The 22,452-nt window shown below is 36.0% G+C and overlaps 1 protein-coding gene and 1 long non-coding RNA gene across 2 annotated transcripts in view; both read left to right on the top strand.

The window, feature by feature from the left end:
* The first annotated feature begins 10,474 nt into the window (after positions 1-10,474).
* LOC126811287 (uncharacterized) overlaps positions 10,475-22,452 on the top strand; it is a 35,875-nt gene continuing 23,897 nt past the window's right edge. Inside the window, exon 1 of the long non-coding RNA XR_007675521.2 lies at positions 10,475-10,738. This is a non-coding gene — a long non-coding RNA (uncharacterized LOC126811287). The remainder of the gene's footprint in view (positions 10,739-22,452) is intronic.
* Positions 10,748-16,960, top strand: LOC126811204 (uncharacterized). Its single transcript, XM_050536774.2, has 2 exons — positions 10,748-11,549; positions 11,801-16,960. Exon 2 carries the CDS (start codon positions 11,802-11,804, stop codon positions 13,122-13,124), a length of 1,323 nt encoding a protein of 440 aa, XP_050392731.1. The 5' UTR covers positions 10,748-11,549; position 11,801; the 3' UTR covers positions 13,125-16,960.

Here is a 22,452-nt window from a genome sequence, read left to right as displayed (position 1 = left end):
TGCAGTTCGTCTTACAAAATTGGTGCTGGATGAATTGGAAATTACTGTAGATCAAGTATTTGACTGGACAGATAGCCAGACTGTACTCAACTACCTTTCCAGTGTCAAAGCACGCTTCCATACATTCGTAGCTATAAATATAAATCAATGGAGGTATTGTCCTACTGATAAGAATCCTGCAGGTATAGCATCCAGAGGAATTTCACCGAAAGATTCTGTTAAAACTCAATTATGGAGCCATGGTCCAGATTTCCTGGTGAGAAATGAAGATGACTGGCCAATCACCGTAAAAAACGAAAGGCATTCAGATGATGACCCGGAAATCAAACCTCCTATTAATGCAGCAATAGAACAACCAGAGATTAGCTTAATTGAAGAGATTGTAGAAAGAATGTCAAGGTTCAAGAAGATTAAGGCTGTTCTAGGATACATTCTCTTGTTCATAGAGAACACAAAGTATTGGATCAAGAGAAGAAAGGAATTATCTGCACAATCTACAAATGATAATAAGGAAACAGATAGATGGAACAGAATAACAGCCATACTAGAGACGGAGAAAAGGAATTCAACGAGTAAAGGGAATTTAGAAGTGGAAAACCTAATAGAATCAGAAAGAATAGTAATTAGTAATTTTCAACAGAAACACTTCCCTCAGGAATTCCAGTCTTTAAAGGATAATGTTCAACTCAAAAGGTCTAGTTCGCTCTACAAGCTTGATCCGTACTTGGAAGATGGCGTGATTCGAGTTGGAGGTCGTTTAAGTCGTGCATCTATTGGCTACTATGAGAAACATCCAGTTGTTATACCAAAGAACTGTCAGCTGTCTCAACGTATAATAGAAGATAGTCATAAAGCTGTTGGCCACCTTGGCAGAAAGTCAACAATTGTACACATGACAGATTTATTGGATAATTGGTGTATCTACTCTCGTCAGGACCATATTATCAAAATGTGTTGTCTGCAGAAGATATTGTATGAAAGCCACAAACCAGAAAATGGCAGATCTCCCATCTGATACTTTGCAAGTTGGAGAACCACCATTTACTAGAACTGGAACAGACTTCTTTGGTCCATTTGAGGTCAAACGAGGAAGATCGTTGGTTAAGCGGTACAGTGTCATCTTCAGCTGCTTATCGACACGTGCCATTCACCTCGAAGTGGCCCATTCACTTGATACCAACTCATGTATAAATGCTATAAGAAGATTTCTACTTAGACGAGGAAATGTCAAGCAGATATTATCAGACAACGTTTCCAACTTAGTAGGAGCAGAGAAAGAATTGAGAATTGAGATTGAGAAATGGAATATCGGCCAGATAGAAAAAACTCTGAGACAAGATCACATAAATTGAGTTTCAACCACCCTACAGGATCGCATTTTGGAGGAGTTTGGGAACGAATGATAAGAACAGTGAGAAAGGTGTTATATTCCATCATGAAGGAACAATTATTTAAACAGGATGACGAAAGTCTACAGACACTCTTTTGCGAGGTAGAAAGTATTGTGAATAGTAGACCCCTCACTGAACTGTCAAATGATCCGCGACATTTGAATCTAGAAGTATTAACACCAAATCATCTACTTCTTCTTAGAAAGGGTCCAGAATTACCTCCAGGAATTTTCAGCAAGACGGATAATTACATACAGAAAAGATGGCGTCAAATCCAGTACATAGCAGATATATTTTGGAAGAGGTGGATCAAGGAATACCTTCCACTCCTACAGGAACGTCGAAAATGGATCCGCCCTCAGAAAAATATAGCCGTCAATGATATTGTACTTTTGGTTGACAATAGTCCCAGAAATTCCTGGAATCTTGGTAGGGTGGAAAGTGTTCTGAGAGACAAGAAAGGACTAGTAAGAATTGTGAATGTTAAAACTAAAAATTCTACCTTACAAAGACCTGTGGATAAACTTTGTTTAATCCTAGAAGCTGATAATAGACAGTAAAGTTTGTGAAGTGATATACAGAGTGGCCTGATTAAAATAGTGTTTATGGACTGTTTAAAATTTATGTCACAAACTCAGAGACTTTTTACGTTACAAAAATTAGAGACTGTTTGCAGTGCTTTAAACAATGACATTGTGTTTTCAATGATAGGAAACCATAAGAACTGAAAGAAAGATAGATAGAAACTTTTATTAAAATCTTTATTGACTCTCAGTATTATAATGTGCTTATGTAATATACGACAGTAGTTATACATGTGGTAAAATAGTAAGAATAACTAGTAAAATCCTATTGTGAGCACTTGAACCGTTTCATGTAAAGTTGTATTTTTTATTTTGACCTTTATTTGTATTTGAATAATATTGTTGTTTGTGCATTTACAATATTAGGGAGCCGGTGTGTAAGGTTCAAAATATAGGGTCATAACTAAACGAATTTAAAATTGGTATAGTTCTACATTGTTTAAACTCTCTCATCAAAGTCCCATATTATGCTCCCGTTGAGGGGTTCTTGGGTTATTGTCACCACCCCTCCCTCTTATATTTTAATGTTTCCAAATGAAATGAAATGGAGTTAAACGTCCTTCTGTTCTGCTCCAAACTGGGCTAATGAAGACGGGCATACGCCATACAGTGTGCTATGGGGGAAATTTTGCTTGGACAGCGGCACTACGGTCTACTCTTATATCGAATTTCAACTATCAAGGAATCCTTTACGTGTACTCCAATGTGTACACGGGACCTCGGTTTTTTGTTCCATCCGAATGACTAGACAAATGTCCTTGTCAGGCCCTCCGTCCTGCATCACTGACCAGGGGGAACCGCGCTGGAAAATCTGGATGAACTTTCTCGGCCAATGCAGGGATCAAACACCCGATCTCCAGGCTAGTGAGCCAGCGTCATACCTACTTAGCCACCGTGACCCCCCATTAATGTTTCCATAGGGTAGTATAGACAAATATGGGTTCGATTTTGGCACTTATCTCACCATAACATTTTGAATTATAGCTCCTGATCGTACGAAAATCGCACACATAGCTTGTGGGTCACAATTTTAATTCGATTTATTTTTAAACTAAAATTGTGTGTTATATCCGAAAGAACTCGAATAGGTTCAGTTTTAGCACATATTGGACCGTAATTTCCTGGATTTTAGCTCCTGGTTGAACGAAAGTTGCGTACATAGCTTGTGCACCCCGAAGTGATCATAATTTTGATTCTTTTCCGAAAACATTGTGAACGCGATACAGGCTATAGTTTTCAACATATTTTTTTTTTTTTTTTTTTTTTATGGCCGCTTTGGTTTATAAACCAAAAGAGAGAGAGAAATGGGGTTTAACGTCCACTCGACACAAACTAGGTCATTTTGGGATTAACATATGGTTCAATTTTAGGGGTCTTTAGCAGTGGGAGGAAACCGGAGGACCCGGAGAAAACCCACGAGGCTGGACAGGCGACCCTACTCCTTGTCAGGTACAACCGGAGATTCAAAACAACACCAGTTGACTCAATGACAGGTCTTATGATACAGCACGTGCTAACCATTCGTCCATCCAACCCCCTGTTTATAAACCAAAACAAACACAGTAAAAACTTAGAATAATTTACTTTTGCACATAAAATACTTTACTTTTTCTTTTAGAGAAAAAAAATAGCCTAATTTTTCTTTAAAAATTGTGGAGAATGACTTACTTTTGTACCTATGTTTGAAAGCAAAAATGTCGTGTTTTTGGGTTATATAAAAAGGGACAACTTCACATGTCCTCAATGGACCACCATATAATAAACAGCGCCACCTGTTACCATAATGAGAGTTAGAATTATGACTTATCATAACGGGTTAAAAGGGAGTCATAATTTTAACGCACATTATGCTAACAGATGGCGCTGTTTATGATATGGTGGCTCATTGGCCACATGTAAAATCTCGCCCTTTTGATTACCCATTAGACAGACGACATTTTTCTGTCAAACATACTAAAATATTTTACATACAAAGGCAAATTATTCTAGATATTTTTCAGATGAATAAATAGGCTACGTTTTCGTGCATTTGCCCTAATACGGCCTTATCGATTGATTTAGCCTCTTTTTTTTTTGCAATATTCATTCTCGATATTTTTGAGAGAAGTAATAGGTTATTTTTTTTCTCTAAAGATAAATAGAATATATAACGTACTTGGTAAATTATTCTGATAATATTTAAGTAATATAGAAATACACCAGTAGAACAAAGTTATTTTGTGTGTTTGTTTTGGTTTATAAACAATATCTTATTATCCTGTGCCGAACGAAGTTAGGGAGGGATACTGAAATGGGGTTCGTCCGTCCGATTTCGTTTCCGGAGCATATCTCATAAACCGATCAAGATATCTTTCTGAAACTTTGCACACACATCAACCTATTACAGTAATTGTGCCTTTTGCTATTTAGGAATTTCAAAGATTTATATTTTTTGTGTTTCCATGGAAACAAATTTGACTTAGTTTTTGGTGTATAATTTTGTTTCTGGAGCATATCTCATAAACCGTTCAAGATATCTTTCTGAAACTTTGCACACACATCAACCTATTACAGTAGTTGTGCCTTTTGCCATTTAGGAATTTCTGGGATTGATATTTTGTGTGTTTCCATGGAAACAAAAATGACTTAGTTTTTGGAGTACAATTTGGTTTCCGGAACATATCTCATAAACCGTTCAAGATATCTTTCTGAAACTTTGCACACACATCAACCTATTACAGTAGTTGTTCCTTTTGCTATTTAGGAATTTCTGAGATTTATATATTTTGTGTTTCCATGGAAACAAATTTGACTTAGTTTTTGGTGTACAATTTTGTTTCCGGAGCATATCTCATAAACCGTTCAAGATATCTTTCTGAAACTTTGCACACACATCAACCCGTTACAGTAGTTGTGCCTTTTGCTATTTAGGAATTTCTGGGATTTATATTTTGTGTGTTTCCATGGAAACAAATTTTACTTAGTTTTTGGTGTACAATTTTGTTTCTGGAGCATATCTCATAAATCGTTCAAGATATCTTCATGGCACTTATTTTGAATTTCTCAGATTTGATAATTTTATGTGTTTCCATGGAAACACATTTGACTGTTCAAGATACCTTTAAAATAATTTTACTCATTATTTTATTTTCTGAAATCCAGCCTTCCGTCCTGATTTTGTTTCTGGAGCATATTTTATTATCTGTTCAAGAAATCTTTTTGAAACTTTGTATAAACATTAACCTATTATAGTATTTTATTTTCTGATGTATGAGTTTATTGTTTAACATACAGCAGCTAATTGAGGTAGGCAAAGGTTGTTGTGCAAACCTTACAGGGAGTAGCGCCCCTGCCTTGCCGAGCTACTGTGATTAGAGTATGAAATTCTGTGAATTGATATTCCGTGTGTCGGAATATGAGATTTGTCTAAAGCTCCAGTTCCCTCCACTTGCAAAATATCTCTATTTTCTATGTAGTCATGTCTAAGTTTTAAAACCAGAGCTTAATGTCATAAATTATCTCAAATCTTCTAGTAAATATCAATCAGTCATTTGTTTTCAGAAATAGAGAACAATATCTACTAAAGAGGGCCACAATATTAGGAACAGTGACACTGTTTGTGAAATCTGATACATTTTTATATTGATTACCAATAGCATAAACAAGTTATTTTTCCTTATTTCTTCCAAACAAGTGCAAGGGCGCGGGATGTTGATGACAAGTCATCTTGTTTTATTTTAGATTGAATTGAGAAACAGGAAATGATAATTCAGATATAAAACTAAAGCAAAGCGCCCCCCACACACACACACACTCACCAACCCAAATTCGTTTGGCCTTTATCCAATTAGTTATGACACCAAACTTTGGAATGAGATTAATAAGATCAATGCAAGCGGCTAATCCGATGATTTGGAAATTTAACATACATTATGCAAGAGCTGAATCTGCCCATTGCAGGTATTTCTTTAGGTCTAAAATGTTATCTAAATTATTTATTAGACATTAATTAACTTATCCAGACCATAATCAACTGTCGATGTCATCGCTAGCCTGCAATGTTTACTGGATTAGGATCTGATCTACTGCTCAACGCTCAATTATGATTAAATCAAAAAATGGATAATCGAGATTATGTTTTTATTTTTTTTCGTACCGACTTTAGTAATGATGATCGAAGCTAGGCCCAAATTCAATCGCTAAATTCTCGGTTCAGAGTGGAACTGAAGTTTTCAACAAATTCTCTTTACATTAGTCTGCTCTTTGGGCCTATCTATTCTCCCATAATTTATCTTTAAATTAAATGAAATCGAGTTTAACGTCTCCTCGTTCAGCATCAACTGTGCTAATCAAGACGGGAATACGCCATGAAATGTGCAGTATGAGGCGATTTTGCCGACAGCGGCGCTACGGCCTACTCTTATTTCGAATCCCAACATCCAGGGTTCTTTTACGTGCACTATATAAGAACGACTAGACAGTGTTCCTTGTCAGGAACGTCGTCATGCACCACTGAAAAGGGGAAATAACGCCGGAAAAGCCAAGGGACTTTCTCTTCCAACACCGGGAGCGAACCCGAGACCTAGTCCGGGACATACTCACCGAGCCAACGCGGCTCACGATGATTTGGATGCTTGATCCGATAGCAGCTAAAATAATATCAAAAATACTTTACTTGTGTGCGAAAAATATTTCATTAATTTGAGGGGAAAAGATACGCTAAACTTATCATTACCTATATATTTATTTATTCACTCCTGTGCATGACATAAGTTCTTTCTATATATTTTATTGTTCTTTTAGAAACAAAATATGCCAAATCAATTGATATTGCAATCTATTAAAAAATGCATGACAGGGAAGCCTATTTATATATTTTAAAAATATCTACAATATTTTGTTTTTGTACATAAAATATTTTATGATTTTTATCTATCTGGTTATGAAAAAGGTGAGATTTTGCATGTCCCTAATCAGCCTCCATACAATAAATAGCGCCATCTGTTACCAAAATGAGCTTAGAATTATAACGGCTTTACAGCGTAACATTTGTGAAATGTTAACGAAACTATACAGACTACAATAAATTAAATGTAATAATGGAAATAGAACAAAATACAAATTCTAACTGCAATATTTAAAAAATAAGTTATATAAATTAGCATTTTTACATGTGTAAATAGCCAATTTAACATGTGTTAGTAAGAACATACATGTATAGAAGTAAGCATATTAGCATACGCATTACTAGGTTAGGAGTTAGAATTATGGGGGAAATTCCGCTCCATATTTACCTGCTGTGGGAATATGTTTAGTTGACTGGTAACCTATCTCTATGATATTTTAGCAAAAATCAGATATATTGAAAGATGTAGGTGTTGGATTATTTACCTATCCTATATTACAGGCAGCAGATATACTATTATATAAGTAAGTTATTTATAGATATTCTGTACATGTAGTCCTCCTTTATTTAAGTGGAACTGTATAGCCTACCTGAGTTTTTCGCATTATTCTGTTTTCAAATACAACAATAAATGGTCCAAAAGAACACCTATAATCTTGATTATTTTTAAATTGAATGATGTATTTGACTGATTGTTCCATGTTATTTCAGATCTACATTAGTACCAGTAGGTAAAGACCAATTACAACATATAGAATTAGCTAGACATCTAGCTAGAACATTTAATAGAACTGCAGGAGTATTATTTCCTAATCCTATAGAAATGATAGGTAAGCTATTCTAGGACATTAATAGGTATTGTTTTTATACATCTACATTGTTTTTGGATACTCTACAGGTCATAATTTTGATCTGATTTTACGAAACTTGAAATATAGGTTTCTATCCCAAAGATCTTGGTTTCTTTTAATTTGACATGTCTTTGGCGTAACTTCATGGATTGTGGCCCGATTGTACGAAAAATCACGTTTTTAGCTTGTGGACACTCTGGATGTCAAAATTTGTATCCGATCATGAAGAAACTTGATATCTATGTTTAGAACCCAAAGATCTCGGTTTCTTTCGAAATTTACACATATGGATTATGGCCCCTGATTACACAACAAAATTGTGATTTTAGCTTGTGGGCCCACTAGAGGCCCCAATTTATATTCAATTTTACAAATTGTTTAAATATATTATTGTTATACCTTGATGATGGTTGAGTTTAATTTCGTGAAAATTGGACGGAAAAATCACGTTTTTAGCTTGTGGACACTCTGGATGTCAAAATTTGTATCCGATCATGAAGAAACTTGATATCTATGTTTAGAACCCAAAGATCTCGGTTTCTTTCGAAATTTACACATATGGATTATGGCCCCTGATTACACAACAAAATTGTGATTTTAGCTTGTGGGCCCACTAGAGGCCCCAATTTATATTCAATTTTACAAATTGTTTAAATATATTATTGTTATACCTTGATGATGGTTGAGTTTAATTTCGTGAAAATTGGACGGAAACTGCCCACTCCTTGAATACAAATAGTGTAAAGGTATGTAATAGCAAGGTTGTGGTCTTGTGGACCCTCTAGTTGTTACAGTTTTTATCCGATTTTAATGACGAAACTTAAAATGTATGTTTATAACCCAAAGATCTTTGTTTCGAAATATGGATTATGGCCCCTGATTGTATGAAATTGTGATTGTAGCTTGTGGACCCACTAGAGTTCCCAATGTTTTTCTGATTTTACAAATATATTATTGTTACACCTTGATCATGGTTAAGTTCTAATTTTGGAAAATTGGACCGAAACTGCATGACAAAATGGCCTCTCCTTGAATGCAAATAGTGTAAAAGTATGTAATAGCATGGTTGTGGACCCTCTAGAGAAGGGATCTTAAAGGGACAATAACACTCTTGCTGTAACTGAATAATATGTCCAAGTCTTCATTCTGGTCAACAAATTGTACTATAATACAATATTCCAATTCATTAGAGGTATATACATGATCTTATCAGCGGTATTTGAAAAAAAATAGAAAAATTCAGTTGGGCGGATGGTATTCTACCAATTTCACTATCCGAGAGACTGGTAAACATTCTACAAAGCAGAAAAGGGGGAATCCCATTGTAGCGCATGCATAAAGCGTCAAATATGCTTCTCGCTGTAATGTTTATAGCTGACAGTTTTAGAAGGATATAGGACTTGAACTGCTACGATTCATGCCAAACAATGATTCCATTTTACTGGTAAGTTTATATTCATTACGATTATTTACTTATGCTCTCAAGGTTTCAAAATCGGGAACAAATTGATTAAAACATTGTATGAAACATTTTCGGGCATCTATTATTATTTGTAAATGCAGTCTGATTGCATGGTTGGAATTCAGATTGGTCTTGAGTGGGATTTCGGTTACAAAACCATTGGACAACTTTGGAGTTGTGTAACTCACGGGCTAGAATAGCAGAAAAAAGGCATTTGCGGTGATTACATTTTCAAAATTTTCTCCAGGAGAGTGAGGCTTCATACTCCGCGACGATTGAAAGATTGTTTGGTTGTTTGGAATTCGAGTCGGCCGCCTAAATTCATGTTCCTAAAGCAACGATCATGAGTTTTGCAACGTCTAGATGTTGTTTGCGGTAGTCAATTTTTTCAAAATTTCTTTGGAAGAGGGAGGAGGGGTCGGATCCTTAAAACGATTTTTTTTTCGGGCATTGCGGGTTCTGCCCCCCTAACAGTCATTGAGCCCGTACGCCTATGTCTAGGTCGGAAAGGCGGCAGGCCCAATGGCCCGGCTGACCGTCAGACCAACCTACCTCCCCAAATTAAGGTCGTAGCATTAATGGCTAAGCGGGCCAGACTGCGCACCCTCGCCATCCTTCCTTTTCTACCCCAAAACTTTCTCCTCTTCTTTCGATGAGATTTTTAACTTGGGCATTTCCTGCAAAGACACTATGTCTCAAATTAAACTGGACCAAGCCTAATCCCTATGGCTTCCTCTAGTAATTTTTTTAGGAAACATTTTGTCTGCGATATCACCTTAGGTGGAAGTGGACGTAGAACTCTAGAGACGAACGCAGGAAATAAATCATTCATCAGATTTATTTCTGCAATACAGAACTTGATAATTATTATGGCTAACAGTGACAACTGGGTTCTTTGTAATAAATTCATTGGTGACAATGAAGAAGCAGTTACTTGTGATTCCTGTGGTAAATGGACACATAGGACATGTAGAACAGGTCAGACAATTTTCTTGTGAGCATTTAGGATATTAATTAGGCTTATTGGCTAGAATTTTCTATGAGTTATGAAAAACCCTTTTTTATTCACTTTGCATTTTGGTTTTACAGGTATTTCGAAAGTGGTCTATTTGAGGTCAGTCAAAACTCGGAGTGATCTACCATCCTTGTGTCGGGCATGCCAGGTGGAATCATCCGATACATTACCAGATTCTTACTCCCCCCCCCCCCACTGCCTCTACTTAAATAACTATGCCAGAAGCAACTTATGCTGCCTAACCTTCAACATAAACAGCATCATCTACATTAAGAACAATTAGATCTAAACGGAAGCTGCAATTACATGTAATGTCTTCGAAACCACCCCAGAAGCAACTTATGATACCCAACCTTCAACATGAACAGCATCATCTACATTAAGGACAATTAGATCTAAACGGAAACTGCAATTACATGTAATGTCTTCCGAAACCACACCTCCATCCACCCCACTGAGACCAAAAAGAGGGAAAAGACAAAAAGAGAAAACTGGGTCAACAAGGGAGAGGGTCGAAAGGTTCAGAAAAGAAAAACCAGAGGGATTCAAGGTAAGAAAGAACTTTTTTAATAGTTGTAAAATATATACACGGCAAGCAAGAATATTTATGAAAACATAGTTTTAAGATATAAAGAAATATTTTGTAAGCTCACAATGGATTATTATTCACACACTTTCTTGTTTAAAATTAGGGTATATGTGTGTAATTTCGACCTATGGTCTAATTTCGACCGCTTACAAAAAGCGTGTCTGTAGCGATATGTCGACCGACATTTGCTTTTCCGCCTGGATAATGCGCTTTGTTATTGTTCCGGTCACGTTATTTGTCACATGATATATGCATCCAATCAGAAATCGTTGTCTTTGTTTACCGCGAAGTTTGATGTCTGGCCTATCGTGAAGGAGCATCGCGTACTGTCAACAGTGTCTGTCAAGTTTTTTCAACGCCCACCATCAAGTACAACGACCAATCATACATCAGCAGGTAAATATTAGGCTCTTTTTATTGATTTGTAAGGTTTAGATTATTAAGTGGGATGTAACCTGAATAATTTTTAATCAAAAACAAACATTTAATTCAGTTTTATGACAAAAATGGTCAAGTGGTCGAATTATGACCAACTTACTTTTGGGGGTGGGGGAAATTCGACCGGCCTTCTGATCACGTATTTTATTCATTAAATGTTACTTTTTTTTACCGATAATAGATAATTAATAATAACAATAATAATAAATTTATAATTATAGGGCCTAGTGTATTTTGATTGAATAGCCTATATTTGAATATACAGTGTTTGTCAAGTTTTTTCAACGCCCACTATAAAGTACAACGACCAATCATAATTAATATATATCAGCAGGTAAATATTAGGGTCTTTTTATTGATTATACAGTGTCTGGGGAAATAATCGTTATACATGTAGGCTAAAATGTAAAATATTCATTTCTTATTAGTCCACTTTTGAGGAAAATAATCCTTAAATGAATTAGAAAATTATGGACATTTATTAATAATCTATGTGTTAGCTATTAATAAAATTTATATGTAATAGGCAAAGGTTAATAATATTACCTAATAAAGTAATAAATAAACATTTATTTTACATTCCAGGATGCCCCGCAAATCTAAAAATATTTATATGAGATATGACTCAAAAACTTTAGAAGACGCCGTAAAATCTGTCAGGAATGGCCTATCATACCGAAAGGCTAGCAAAAAATTTAATATACCCAAAACCACAATAATTGACCATTTGTCAGGAAGGATTTGCCCGAATGCTGTGCCGGGTAAACCCACTGCCCTCCCCCGGAAAATTGAAGAGGAAATAGTCAAAAAAGTTTTAGATGCTTCTGAGAAGGGTTTCGGGGTGACAAAAAGACAACTCCTGCTGAAAGTTGCACGTTATGTTAAATTAACAAATACACAAACACCATTTAACAAAGGTATTCCGGGTAATGACTGGTGGAGGGGGTTTAAAAGCCGCTTCCCAGAGGTAACCTTACGGAAGCCAGAGAAGTTACCCACATCTAGGTCTCGGATGCTAAATAAAGTAGTTGTCCATAAATATTTCCAAGACCTTGGTAAAATAATTTCTGACATCGACCTGAAGGAACATCCAGGCAGAATATGGAATTGTGACGAGACGGGCATGTCGTACGAGCATGACCCGGTCAAGGTAATTGCCAGGAAGGGGACAAAAAATTTACCTGGAAGAACCACAAACAACAGAGAAAACATAACTGTTTTAGGCTGCATAAACGCAGCAGGTGCATGCATGCCACCAATGTTTATAGTGAAAGGCAAAACAAACAGATGTTTGAACGGGTTTGCTACCCTAGACGCACCTAATGGCACCATTTGGACTTACCAGGAGAGGGCCTGGATGAATGATTTCCTAGGCCAGGAGTGGTTCAATAATGTGTTTCTTAAACACTGCGGTCCAGATCGGCCTCAATTATTAATTTTAGATTCGCATGGCTCCCACGAAGTAACAGAGTTACTCGTCAAGGCCAGGGCAAATGATATATACATATTGGCCCTACCCCCACATACCACTCACCACCTTCAGCCATTGGACAAGGGTATATTCGGACCTCTGCAAAACAGTTACAACAGATTATGTACGGAATTCATGGCTGACCATCCAAATCACATAATTGACAAAACAACTTGGCCGAGAATCATTAATGCTGCCTGGAACAAGACCATGACACCAACAAACATATTGAGCTCATTTCGGTCCACGGGCATTTCACCCTTCAATCCCAGCATTTTGTCCGACAAGCTGTATATGCCATCCGAAGTATATAACAAGCCATACACACCAACCAATGCAACAGAATTGACAATAGATAATTTGGAAAATATAAACACAGCTGATCCCCCCCATTGTAAACCTGTCTTTCGACAGTGCCATGTCAACCATGATGAATGATTTTATACAAAATGACGAAACAGTTCCAATAACAACAAACGAACAACCAAAGGAATTAAACGCACAATCTCTGTTAAATCATATCATATCTGAGGACGAAACCGAGATACCAACAAAGTGGGCAGAAACGCTGTCCAACATATTCAACATACCATCTTGTGGACAATCTGTACCCAAAAAGAATAAATCGAAACAAATTACCTGTCATAGGCTTCTTACGTCCGACCAAGTGTTACAAAATAAAACAGACGCATTAAAAGAAAAGTTGAGAAAAGAAAAAGAAAAGGATGAAAGGAAAGAAAAAAAAATTCTAAAAGAACAGGAAAAAGAGAAAAGAAACCGAGAAAAACAACTAAAATCTAAATGCAAACCCATGTCCAAGTCATTTAATGAAAATGAATGTTTTATTTGTCTTATTGAGTATGACGACGACAGTCCAGATGACGAACCCGACTGGATTGGCTGCGATAAATGTTTTCGCTGGATGCACCAAGATTGTGTCCCAACAACACACGAAAATGATTTCGATCTTGATGTACCATTTTATTGCCATGAATGTTCTCCATAATTATAAATTAGTATCTTGTCAATGACATGAACTGAAATGGATTAAATTTGTCCCTAAACGAATTAACTGATGTTGACTTTGATACTTCTGGTTATAACCATTTTATCCCCATTTATGTACCATTTTATTGTCATGAATGTTCTCCATAATTATAAATTAGTATCTTGTCAATGAAATGAACTGTGTTTATGAATTTCAAAATGAATTTTAACTTATTGATTCCAAGATATTAATCAAATGAAATTTATTGTATATATATTCGTAATTTATTCATTCCCAGATATAGCCTTTTGATTAAATGAACGTAATTCCCAGATGTTGATTATATGAAATGGATTAAATTTGTCCCTAAACGAATTAACTGATGTTGACTTTGATACTTCTGGTTATAACCATTTTATCCCCATTTATGTACCATTTTATTGTCATGAATGTTCTCCATAATTATAAATTAGTATCTTGTCAATGAAATGAACTGTGTTTATGAATTTCAAAATGAATTTTAACTTATTGATTCCAAGATATTAATCTAATGAAATGTGTTTTTTTAATTGTTAAATTATATATTCGTAATTTATTCATTCCCAGATATAGCCTTTTGATTAAATGAACATAATTCCCAGATGTTGATTATATGAAATGGATTAAATTTGTCCCTAAACGAATTAACTGATGTTGACTTTGATACTTCTGGTTATAACTTGAGTCATTGTTGGATTGGCTCGATCCCTGCATTGGCCGATAAAGTTCATCGAAATTTTCCGGCGTGGTTCCCCCTTGTCAGTGATGCAGAACGAGAGTCCTGAAAAGGACAGTTGTCTAGTCGTTCGGATGGGGTAAAAAAACGAGCTCCCGTGTACACATTGGCGTGCACGTAAAAGATCCCTTGACAGTTGGAATTCTATTAGAGTAGGCCATAGTGCCGCTGTCCGGGCAAAACTTCCCTCATAGCACACTGTATTGCGTATGCCCGTCTTCATTAGTCCAGTTCGGAGCAGAACAGTAGGACGTTAAACCCCATTTCATTTCATTTTTGTGGGATTTGACACGATTATAAAAGCGTGCACATATTTCTCCGCATGGCATAATTATCAGCGTCAATACAATAAATGAATGAATATGTTATTATATAGAGTTAACAAAAACCGAAATTAAATTTTACAGCAACGTCAACTAGTTTTATACAAGGTTGATTTTCCGACCATACCATAGTTTTCAAGTCTTGTTATTTTGGATCAAATATTTAGTACGCAATAATATTAACATTTTAATAACCAGTACACGTGGCCTAAGGTTCTATTTATATAACAATTATTGTTTAATTAGGGACAGGATGAAAATTCTTAGAACGGACCTGCAAGTATTATTTTTAAAATATTTATACCAAAACAAACAGCTTGCCATTTATTATGCGTAGTGTTTGAATTTTTATTAATTTGGTCATGTGGTCGAATTTCCCCCCATGTCGGTAAATTACAAATTGGTGGCGGTCGAATTTCCCCCAAATGTGGTCGAATATGCACCAAGGGGGGGTTACTCCATTTAAATGCCGTTTTCTTGTAAAAGAGGCGAATTTAGTCTGATGTTTCAATTCTTAATTAAGCCTGGATAATCGAGTAATGACAAGAAAGTTAATACTTGTTAACGGTAAGCGTTGTTGGCGAAATAAATGACGTCAAATCTAAAGTGGTCGAAATTACACACATATACCCTATATAACATATATATAACATTATATAAAATTATATAATTATATAACACAGAGTGCACTCTGTCACATCCGACCTCTGAACACTCCGGCACTCTGTTACATCCGACACCATTTTCATGTCCGGATTTATTTCCTTATTACTTCAGCCAAAAAATCTCTGGGTAATTCGACCTCTGTACATTCCGGATTACGAAATCAATCAGCCGCCCCGTCATACGATTTCCATTGAATCGACACCGTATAATCCAGCCTTCAATCGGTGGGTGTGAAGCAAACACTTACCAATCAATTATCCGTGAGATTAAAACTGGATGGGTGTGAAGTCACAAAAGATTAACAAGCAATCACCAATCAATTATCTGTGAGATTAAAACTCGCTACCGTGGGTCTTTGTTGATTACTTTGTTAATTTTAATCTCTTGTATGACAGTTGTGACAAATACTCAAGAATATCTACGAATTTCCCCCCGAATTCAAAGTCGTAAATATATTCCTAGCACTTGTTGGAAACATTCGTTGCGCATGCCGATTGAACCTGAATAACCTATAAGTTTGGTCACCCTACGGATCTCTTCGAAACGTGTGACGACGACCTGGGCTGCTCGATTCACAGTCCGGAACGTCCCGAATTGACAGAATTGCAATCAAGTGACGCGGAATTCAGTCCTGTCAAGGATCTCTTCGAAACGTGTGACGACGACCTGGGAATGCTCGATTCACAGTCCGGAACGTCCCGAATTGACAGAATTGCAATCAAGTGACGCGGAATTCAGTCCTGTCACGGATCTCTTCGAAACGTGTGACGACGACCTGGGATGCTCGATTCACAGTCCGGAACGTCCCGAATTGACAGAATTGCAATCAAGTGACGCGGAATTCAGTCCTGTCACAGTTCTGTCAGTCCCGACGACGGAGGTGGTGTGAGTAGAATTGTGGCGTAATTAAACACGTACCGTACCCATTTTTACTTGATTGTCAGTATTTTTGGGATTGAGAGAGTTCAATTCCAGAATGTTCTTTCGAGTACGCCCATTATCAATGAACACGTGATAACAAAGACAAGAGTGCGATCAACTGAAGACAGCGAAGAAGATAAATTAACGACAGACTTGACCTATTCAAAATGCCTACGCATGTTAAATGAAATAAAAATTAATGTAATAAAATTTTGAATGTACAGAAAGGTTTATCATTTTTAAAGGGAATAACATTCTGGTTATTCGAAGTTCTATGTTCGAAGCTACATTATAATAATACTTCCGGTTTTCGAAGTTACAATATTTCCGGTTTTGAGAAAACTGGGTATTCCGACACTCTGTGTAATTCGACATATTGTAACGATCCCGTACTATGTCGGATGCGACAGAGTGCACTGTAGATGAATGGTTAAAAATGCATAAAGAAAGTATATACTATTGTTTAATTGTCTACATGTTTCGCCTGAGCTTGTCAAGACATACAATGACGTGACGTCGTGGAAGAATAAACATACAATAATATAATAATAATGAAGTAGATAATATATAATATATAGCATAATATTGTAATTATTCTGAAATGTTTAATTTGGGTTTAAATTTGTCAATAAAATATTGTTCCTTCAATCTCATTTTCATGGGATCTGAATACAGCATCTTAAAGAAAGGGTATATTTTGAACTTGCCCTTACGGCAGATATCAAGGTGCTCACTTAAAGGGATCTTCCTTAAATTTGGTTCCCTGATATGTTGTCTATGAACCGTTACTCTGTTTTGTAACTTGTTTGTGCAGCCGATGTACAGTTCGGCACAGCCACTACATTTTATGACATATAATACATGAGTTACTTTACAGTCCATACTTTCATTGACAAAAAATTCTTTACCACTGTCAAATATAAATGATTTACCTTCAATTAAATATCTACACGTGCCACAATTATCCCTTCCACGTTTTACAACTTCTTTAATTGGACTGAATGATTCAAATTTAGCCCTAATTAACAGTGATTTAAGGTTTTTAGGTTGTCTTTTTGACGGGATAAATGTTTGTGTATCAATAAGTTTTTTAAATTTTTTATCTTGTTGAAGTAGTTGAAAATGTGTTTTAATTACGCTGGAAAAATTAGGATTGTGAGGATTAAAGGTGGTGACAAATGCAATTATATTGTGATTTGTATCTTTTATCTTTACCTACCTTAATTCCGTTATCGGTATTTTACTAGCCCTTTATATTCTGTCATTAATTAATGTAGAGGGATATTTGCGGGCTAGCAGAAATTCTCGCAATTCCTGTAGTCTTCGAAATTTAGTTACTGTGTTAGACATGATGGTACAGATACGCCTGGCCAAATTATATGGTACAGCCGTTTTTATGTGTTTGGGGTGACACGAATTGAATTCGAGATACTGTTTAGTATCAGTATCTTTATAATATATATCAGATTCAATAATGGTATTCTATCTGTACTAGTTTCCATTGTAAATTGGATATTCGGATGAATATTGCTGGTATAATTTGACAATGGCCAATATAGGAATAATGAAATGAAATAAACATTCATAGACAAATTAATTAATCTGGCTATAATAAAACATAAACTTTCATTAATTTACATAGTCTTCCTGGTATAATTTGACAATATAACCATACAGAAGTGAAGAGATTAATTAAATGTCAATAGAACAATTATGTAATTTGGCTATAAACTTGTTTTATATCTACCTTATTCTCTAATAAACCGATTATAGAGAAATAAATAGTGGCGAAGTAAAAAGTGTAAAAACATATATTAAGATTTTATTTAAAAATTATTAGAATATTAACACAGTGAGAAGGGGGAAAATTAAGCATTTAAATCTGGTTTGAACCGGTCAATAATTGTATGCTTCCATATTCCTTCTCTTGATAGTATTGTCAATATTGACTTTTTAAAAAGGAAAGATACTAAATTTAATATTTAAATTCTTAGCACAAGTATTTAAATGTTTAGAGACTTTCAAAACAGGATTAGTTTGTAAACTCTGTTGCCTATGAACTCAGATGCGTGCGCATAATTCAGTCCCGCACTCCCCTATATAATTCTTCATACAATTATTGCAAACCACACATAAATTAAATTTTTAGTACTACAATTCATATTATGATTAATTCTAAACGTATAATTAGTATTAGAAAAAATGAATTTGGTATTAATAATCATATGTTGGCAACATTTACAAACTGGGAACTTAGAAGTAGAAAAAGTTCCATTACTAGAAGCTTGAAACTTAGCTCTAGTGAGTAATTTTTTTAGGCTAGGGGGCTGACGTTTAATATTAATTAATTTTATGCCATGAAATTGATTATTAAGATAATCATTAGAAAGGAGAACATTCTTAGTATCATAAATATGTTGAAAAAAATTATTATGTTGAGGATTATATGTCGAAATAAAGGTAATACAAGTCACAACATTTAACCCACACCACAATAGACCGATGAACCTCATCAACATGAATAAACAGATGTTGGATAAATGCCCCAAAATGAAGAAGATTGTTTCTAACACCAACTTCATAAGCAGCTTTACACAGCCAATAAATTTAAGGAAACTGTTGACATCGTCCCGTTTTGATATGGATAAAAAGTGACCAACAGCTGAATTAGGCCTGCAGCCAAAATTTCTAGCTTGCTTAGAAACACAATTCCGCTACATGGTCCTCCCAAATAAACAAACTATACATTTTTGGAAAGCTTTGAACACCAGGAACACAAGTCCAGAGAGTTCCAAGCAAAAAGTCTACACTAACTCGATTTAGGGCCAGATGAAAATTGTGACAATTGTCAAATAAATGCTTTATTTATACTAATAATTGTGAAGTTGACATAAAATTAAATATTGGCGAAAACACCCGATGCCTTCATCCATGCTATTGGTTAAATTTTGATTTAAACCAAAATGCAGAAAACATAATGAATAAGGGAACATACAGAATTTTGGAAATCCATTAACGGTAATAGAGTTATCTCCCTTTCTGTCAAATGTTTGCAGTTGGTAACAGTATTTCAGGTGCGTGTTGACTGCTGATGCTGTATGACACACAAGACCATGTGTGAGAACACAAGCCCAATATTTATGGGGCTGCAAGGGTTGGTGAGCGGGTGTTTACCCAGATATTATGTGCGGAGCGCCTAGTCTGATGAGCAAGGAGATATATTTGACATTGGTTGAGCAATATGTCTATGAAGTAATGGAGACCAGAATATGTCTGTAGTTTCGTAAATCACATTGAAACCACATGATTTTTTCCACTAAAACATAAACCCACACCAACATACCCTTTCAATTAGAACCTACATTATTTTTACTACAGGTAGCTGTAAACCTCTAGTTCAGATATTTAAGGCCGAATTACAAACATTTAAACTGAAACCGTATCTATAATTGTATAATTTGCTAACAAATATAGATTTAAGACAAATTATTTATTGAAGTAAATCAATTACTGAAAATCAAAATTACGCAGTTACCCTGCACTTTAAATGTCATCAAAGTTAGTCGTTATCATCATCACTGTCACAGGTCACTATATGTATAAACATGTAAGAAAGTTCGGTTTCTTTAACAGTCTTTTGTTTCATTTTCACATTTACTACACTTACACGATTAGATATGTACATGTACAAGATAACCCCGGTGCGGTATCCCCCTGTCAGTGGTACGGGATGGGAGTGGGCTGGAAGGACAATGCCCAGTCGTTCGGATGGGAGAGAGAGAGAGAGAAAGGGGGTTTAACCTCCACTAGACACAAACTAGGTCATTTCGGGACTAACATATGGTTTAATTTTATTTCAATAATTCGCTTGCGCGTAGGGGTCTTTTAGCAGTGGGAGGAAACCGGTGGACCCGGAGAAAACCCACGAGGTTGGACAGGCGACCCTACTCCTTGTCACGTACAACCGGGGATTCGAAAACCACGCCAGTTGACTCAGTGACAGGCCGTATGATACAGCACGCACGTGCCAACCATGGGCTAATCTCAGTTGGGGGTGGGGGTTGAACCTATTTGCCTGAAAAATTTATCACCCAAATTTTCTGAATGAATCAATCATTCACTAAAATGAATTACCTCAAAGCTGTGTCCATGAGATATGATCATGTTCTCCATTTTCTGAAGCTTCTTCCCGAAAAACTGAAATACCGAAAAATGGGGGGGGGTGGGCGGGCATATAAGCTCTCCCAAAACAGTATTTCTACAAATATATATGTAAACTTTTAGTTCAGATTAGATTTGGGGCTAAATTCCTATAGACCGGAGGCTCAGCGCGGGGGGGGGTGTCCATCAAATGGGCACAAAACCAGACCCAACTTTTCTAGAATAAAATTTTGCGTAGAAACGATGCCGAGTGGTAATCAGTCCGTCGTTGGGGCATTTTCGAGATATTCGGGGTCAAAAGGTCAAATGAGTTCATTTGCACTGAAAGTGAATGCGCAGTCATTCTTGTATTATGAAAAGAAGGTGAAAATGATCGAAAGTAATCACACTTTCAATAAAAATGTAAACTTGCTAAATTCACCTTTAGTCTTAGTGACCCCGGAGGTCAAAAGGTGAAATTTACCGTTTTTGCACTAGGAAGATTTTAAAGCAATAAAATGGCAACGTAAAATATAAAAATTAAAGCGAAACCTGTTCTAATTAATAATAGGAACATTTCAAATTTATCTTTAGGTGGTCTTAGCGCCGAACTTTTACTTTGGAACGTCGAAAATGATCTTGCATAACAGAACCAACACATTTTGAAACCTGTTTCAAAAATACGTAAAAACTGTCAAATCGAAATCTCTCCGATTTATTTTCACAACGATTGTTGTACATAATGATACTAGTTATCTGAAAAACAATTGAATAGTTCAGTGTTAGACTCCAGCCTGCGTGGATTTCCGAGAATCCCAGTCTAGGAAAACCGACGTAAATCTGTGACGGGAAAACACGCATCTTGCGACAAGATTAAAAGTTTGCAAACTTTTTATGAGTTTTTATGAATTTCGCCAGAACATGGACGCAGCTAAAACCGACGAATGCATTGTACATAGACTGTAGTTCACAGGATATATTGTCGTATTGGTAAATGTTAGCGGGGAAAATTTTGGCAGGCTTTGTGACGCGGTCCACAGGCTGGAGTCCAGCCATGGAACTATTTAATTGTTTTTTTCAGACAACTAGTATCATTATGTATAGCATTCCTTGTAAAACTAATTCGGAGAGATTTTGATTTAACAGTTTTTATGTATTTTTGAAACAGGCTCCGAAGCGTTTTGGTTCTGTTATGCAAGATCATTTTCGACGTTCCAAAGTAAAAGTTTGGTTCTAAGACCACCTAAAGATAAATTTTAAATGTTCCTATTATTAATTAGAACAGGTTTCGCTTTAGTTTTTATATTTTACGCCGACATTTATTACTTTAAATCTTCCTAGTGCTAAAACGGAAAATGTGACCTTTTGACCTCTGGGATCACAGAGAACAAAGGTGAATTTAGCAAGTTTACATTTTTATTGAAAGTGTGATTACTTTCGATCATTTTCAGCTTATTTTCATGATACAAGAATGACCGCGAATTCACTTTCAGTGCAAATGAACCCAATTGATCTTTGACCCCGAATATCTCGAAAACGCCCCAACTGCGGACTGATTACCACTCTGCATCGTATTCTACGCAAAATTTTACTCTAGAAAAGTTGGGTCTGGTTTTGTGCCCATTTAATGGACAACCCCCCCCCCCCCCCGCGCTGAGCCTCCAGACTACTAACAAATATTTGAATTCAAACAAAGCATTTATATGTAATTTTCTCAGTAAAGTTAGGGTTAGGGTTAGGGTCAAAACCAAATAATACTGTATTAAAGAGAGAAAAAAATCAACCGTCATAATGAAGATGTACATATGCCCGCCATACATTACGGTGTTCTCTTTATTTCGAATTTAAAGTTCTTTTACGTTCACGTCAACGTGTGCACGGGACCTCAGTTTTATATTCCATCCGAAAAACTGGACGCTGCCCATCACAGCCCCCCCCCCCCCCACACTGACA

Source organism: Patella vulgata, chromosome 2, assembly GCF_932274485.2.
Source record: "Patella vulgata chromosome 2, xgPatVulg1.2, whole genome shotgun sequence".
NCBI lineage: Eukaryota > Metazoa > Mollusca > Gastropoda > Patellidae > Patella > Patella vulgata.
Note: the sequence above shows the minus strand (reverse complement) of the source record. Positions and strands in the feature narration are given on the sequence as shown.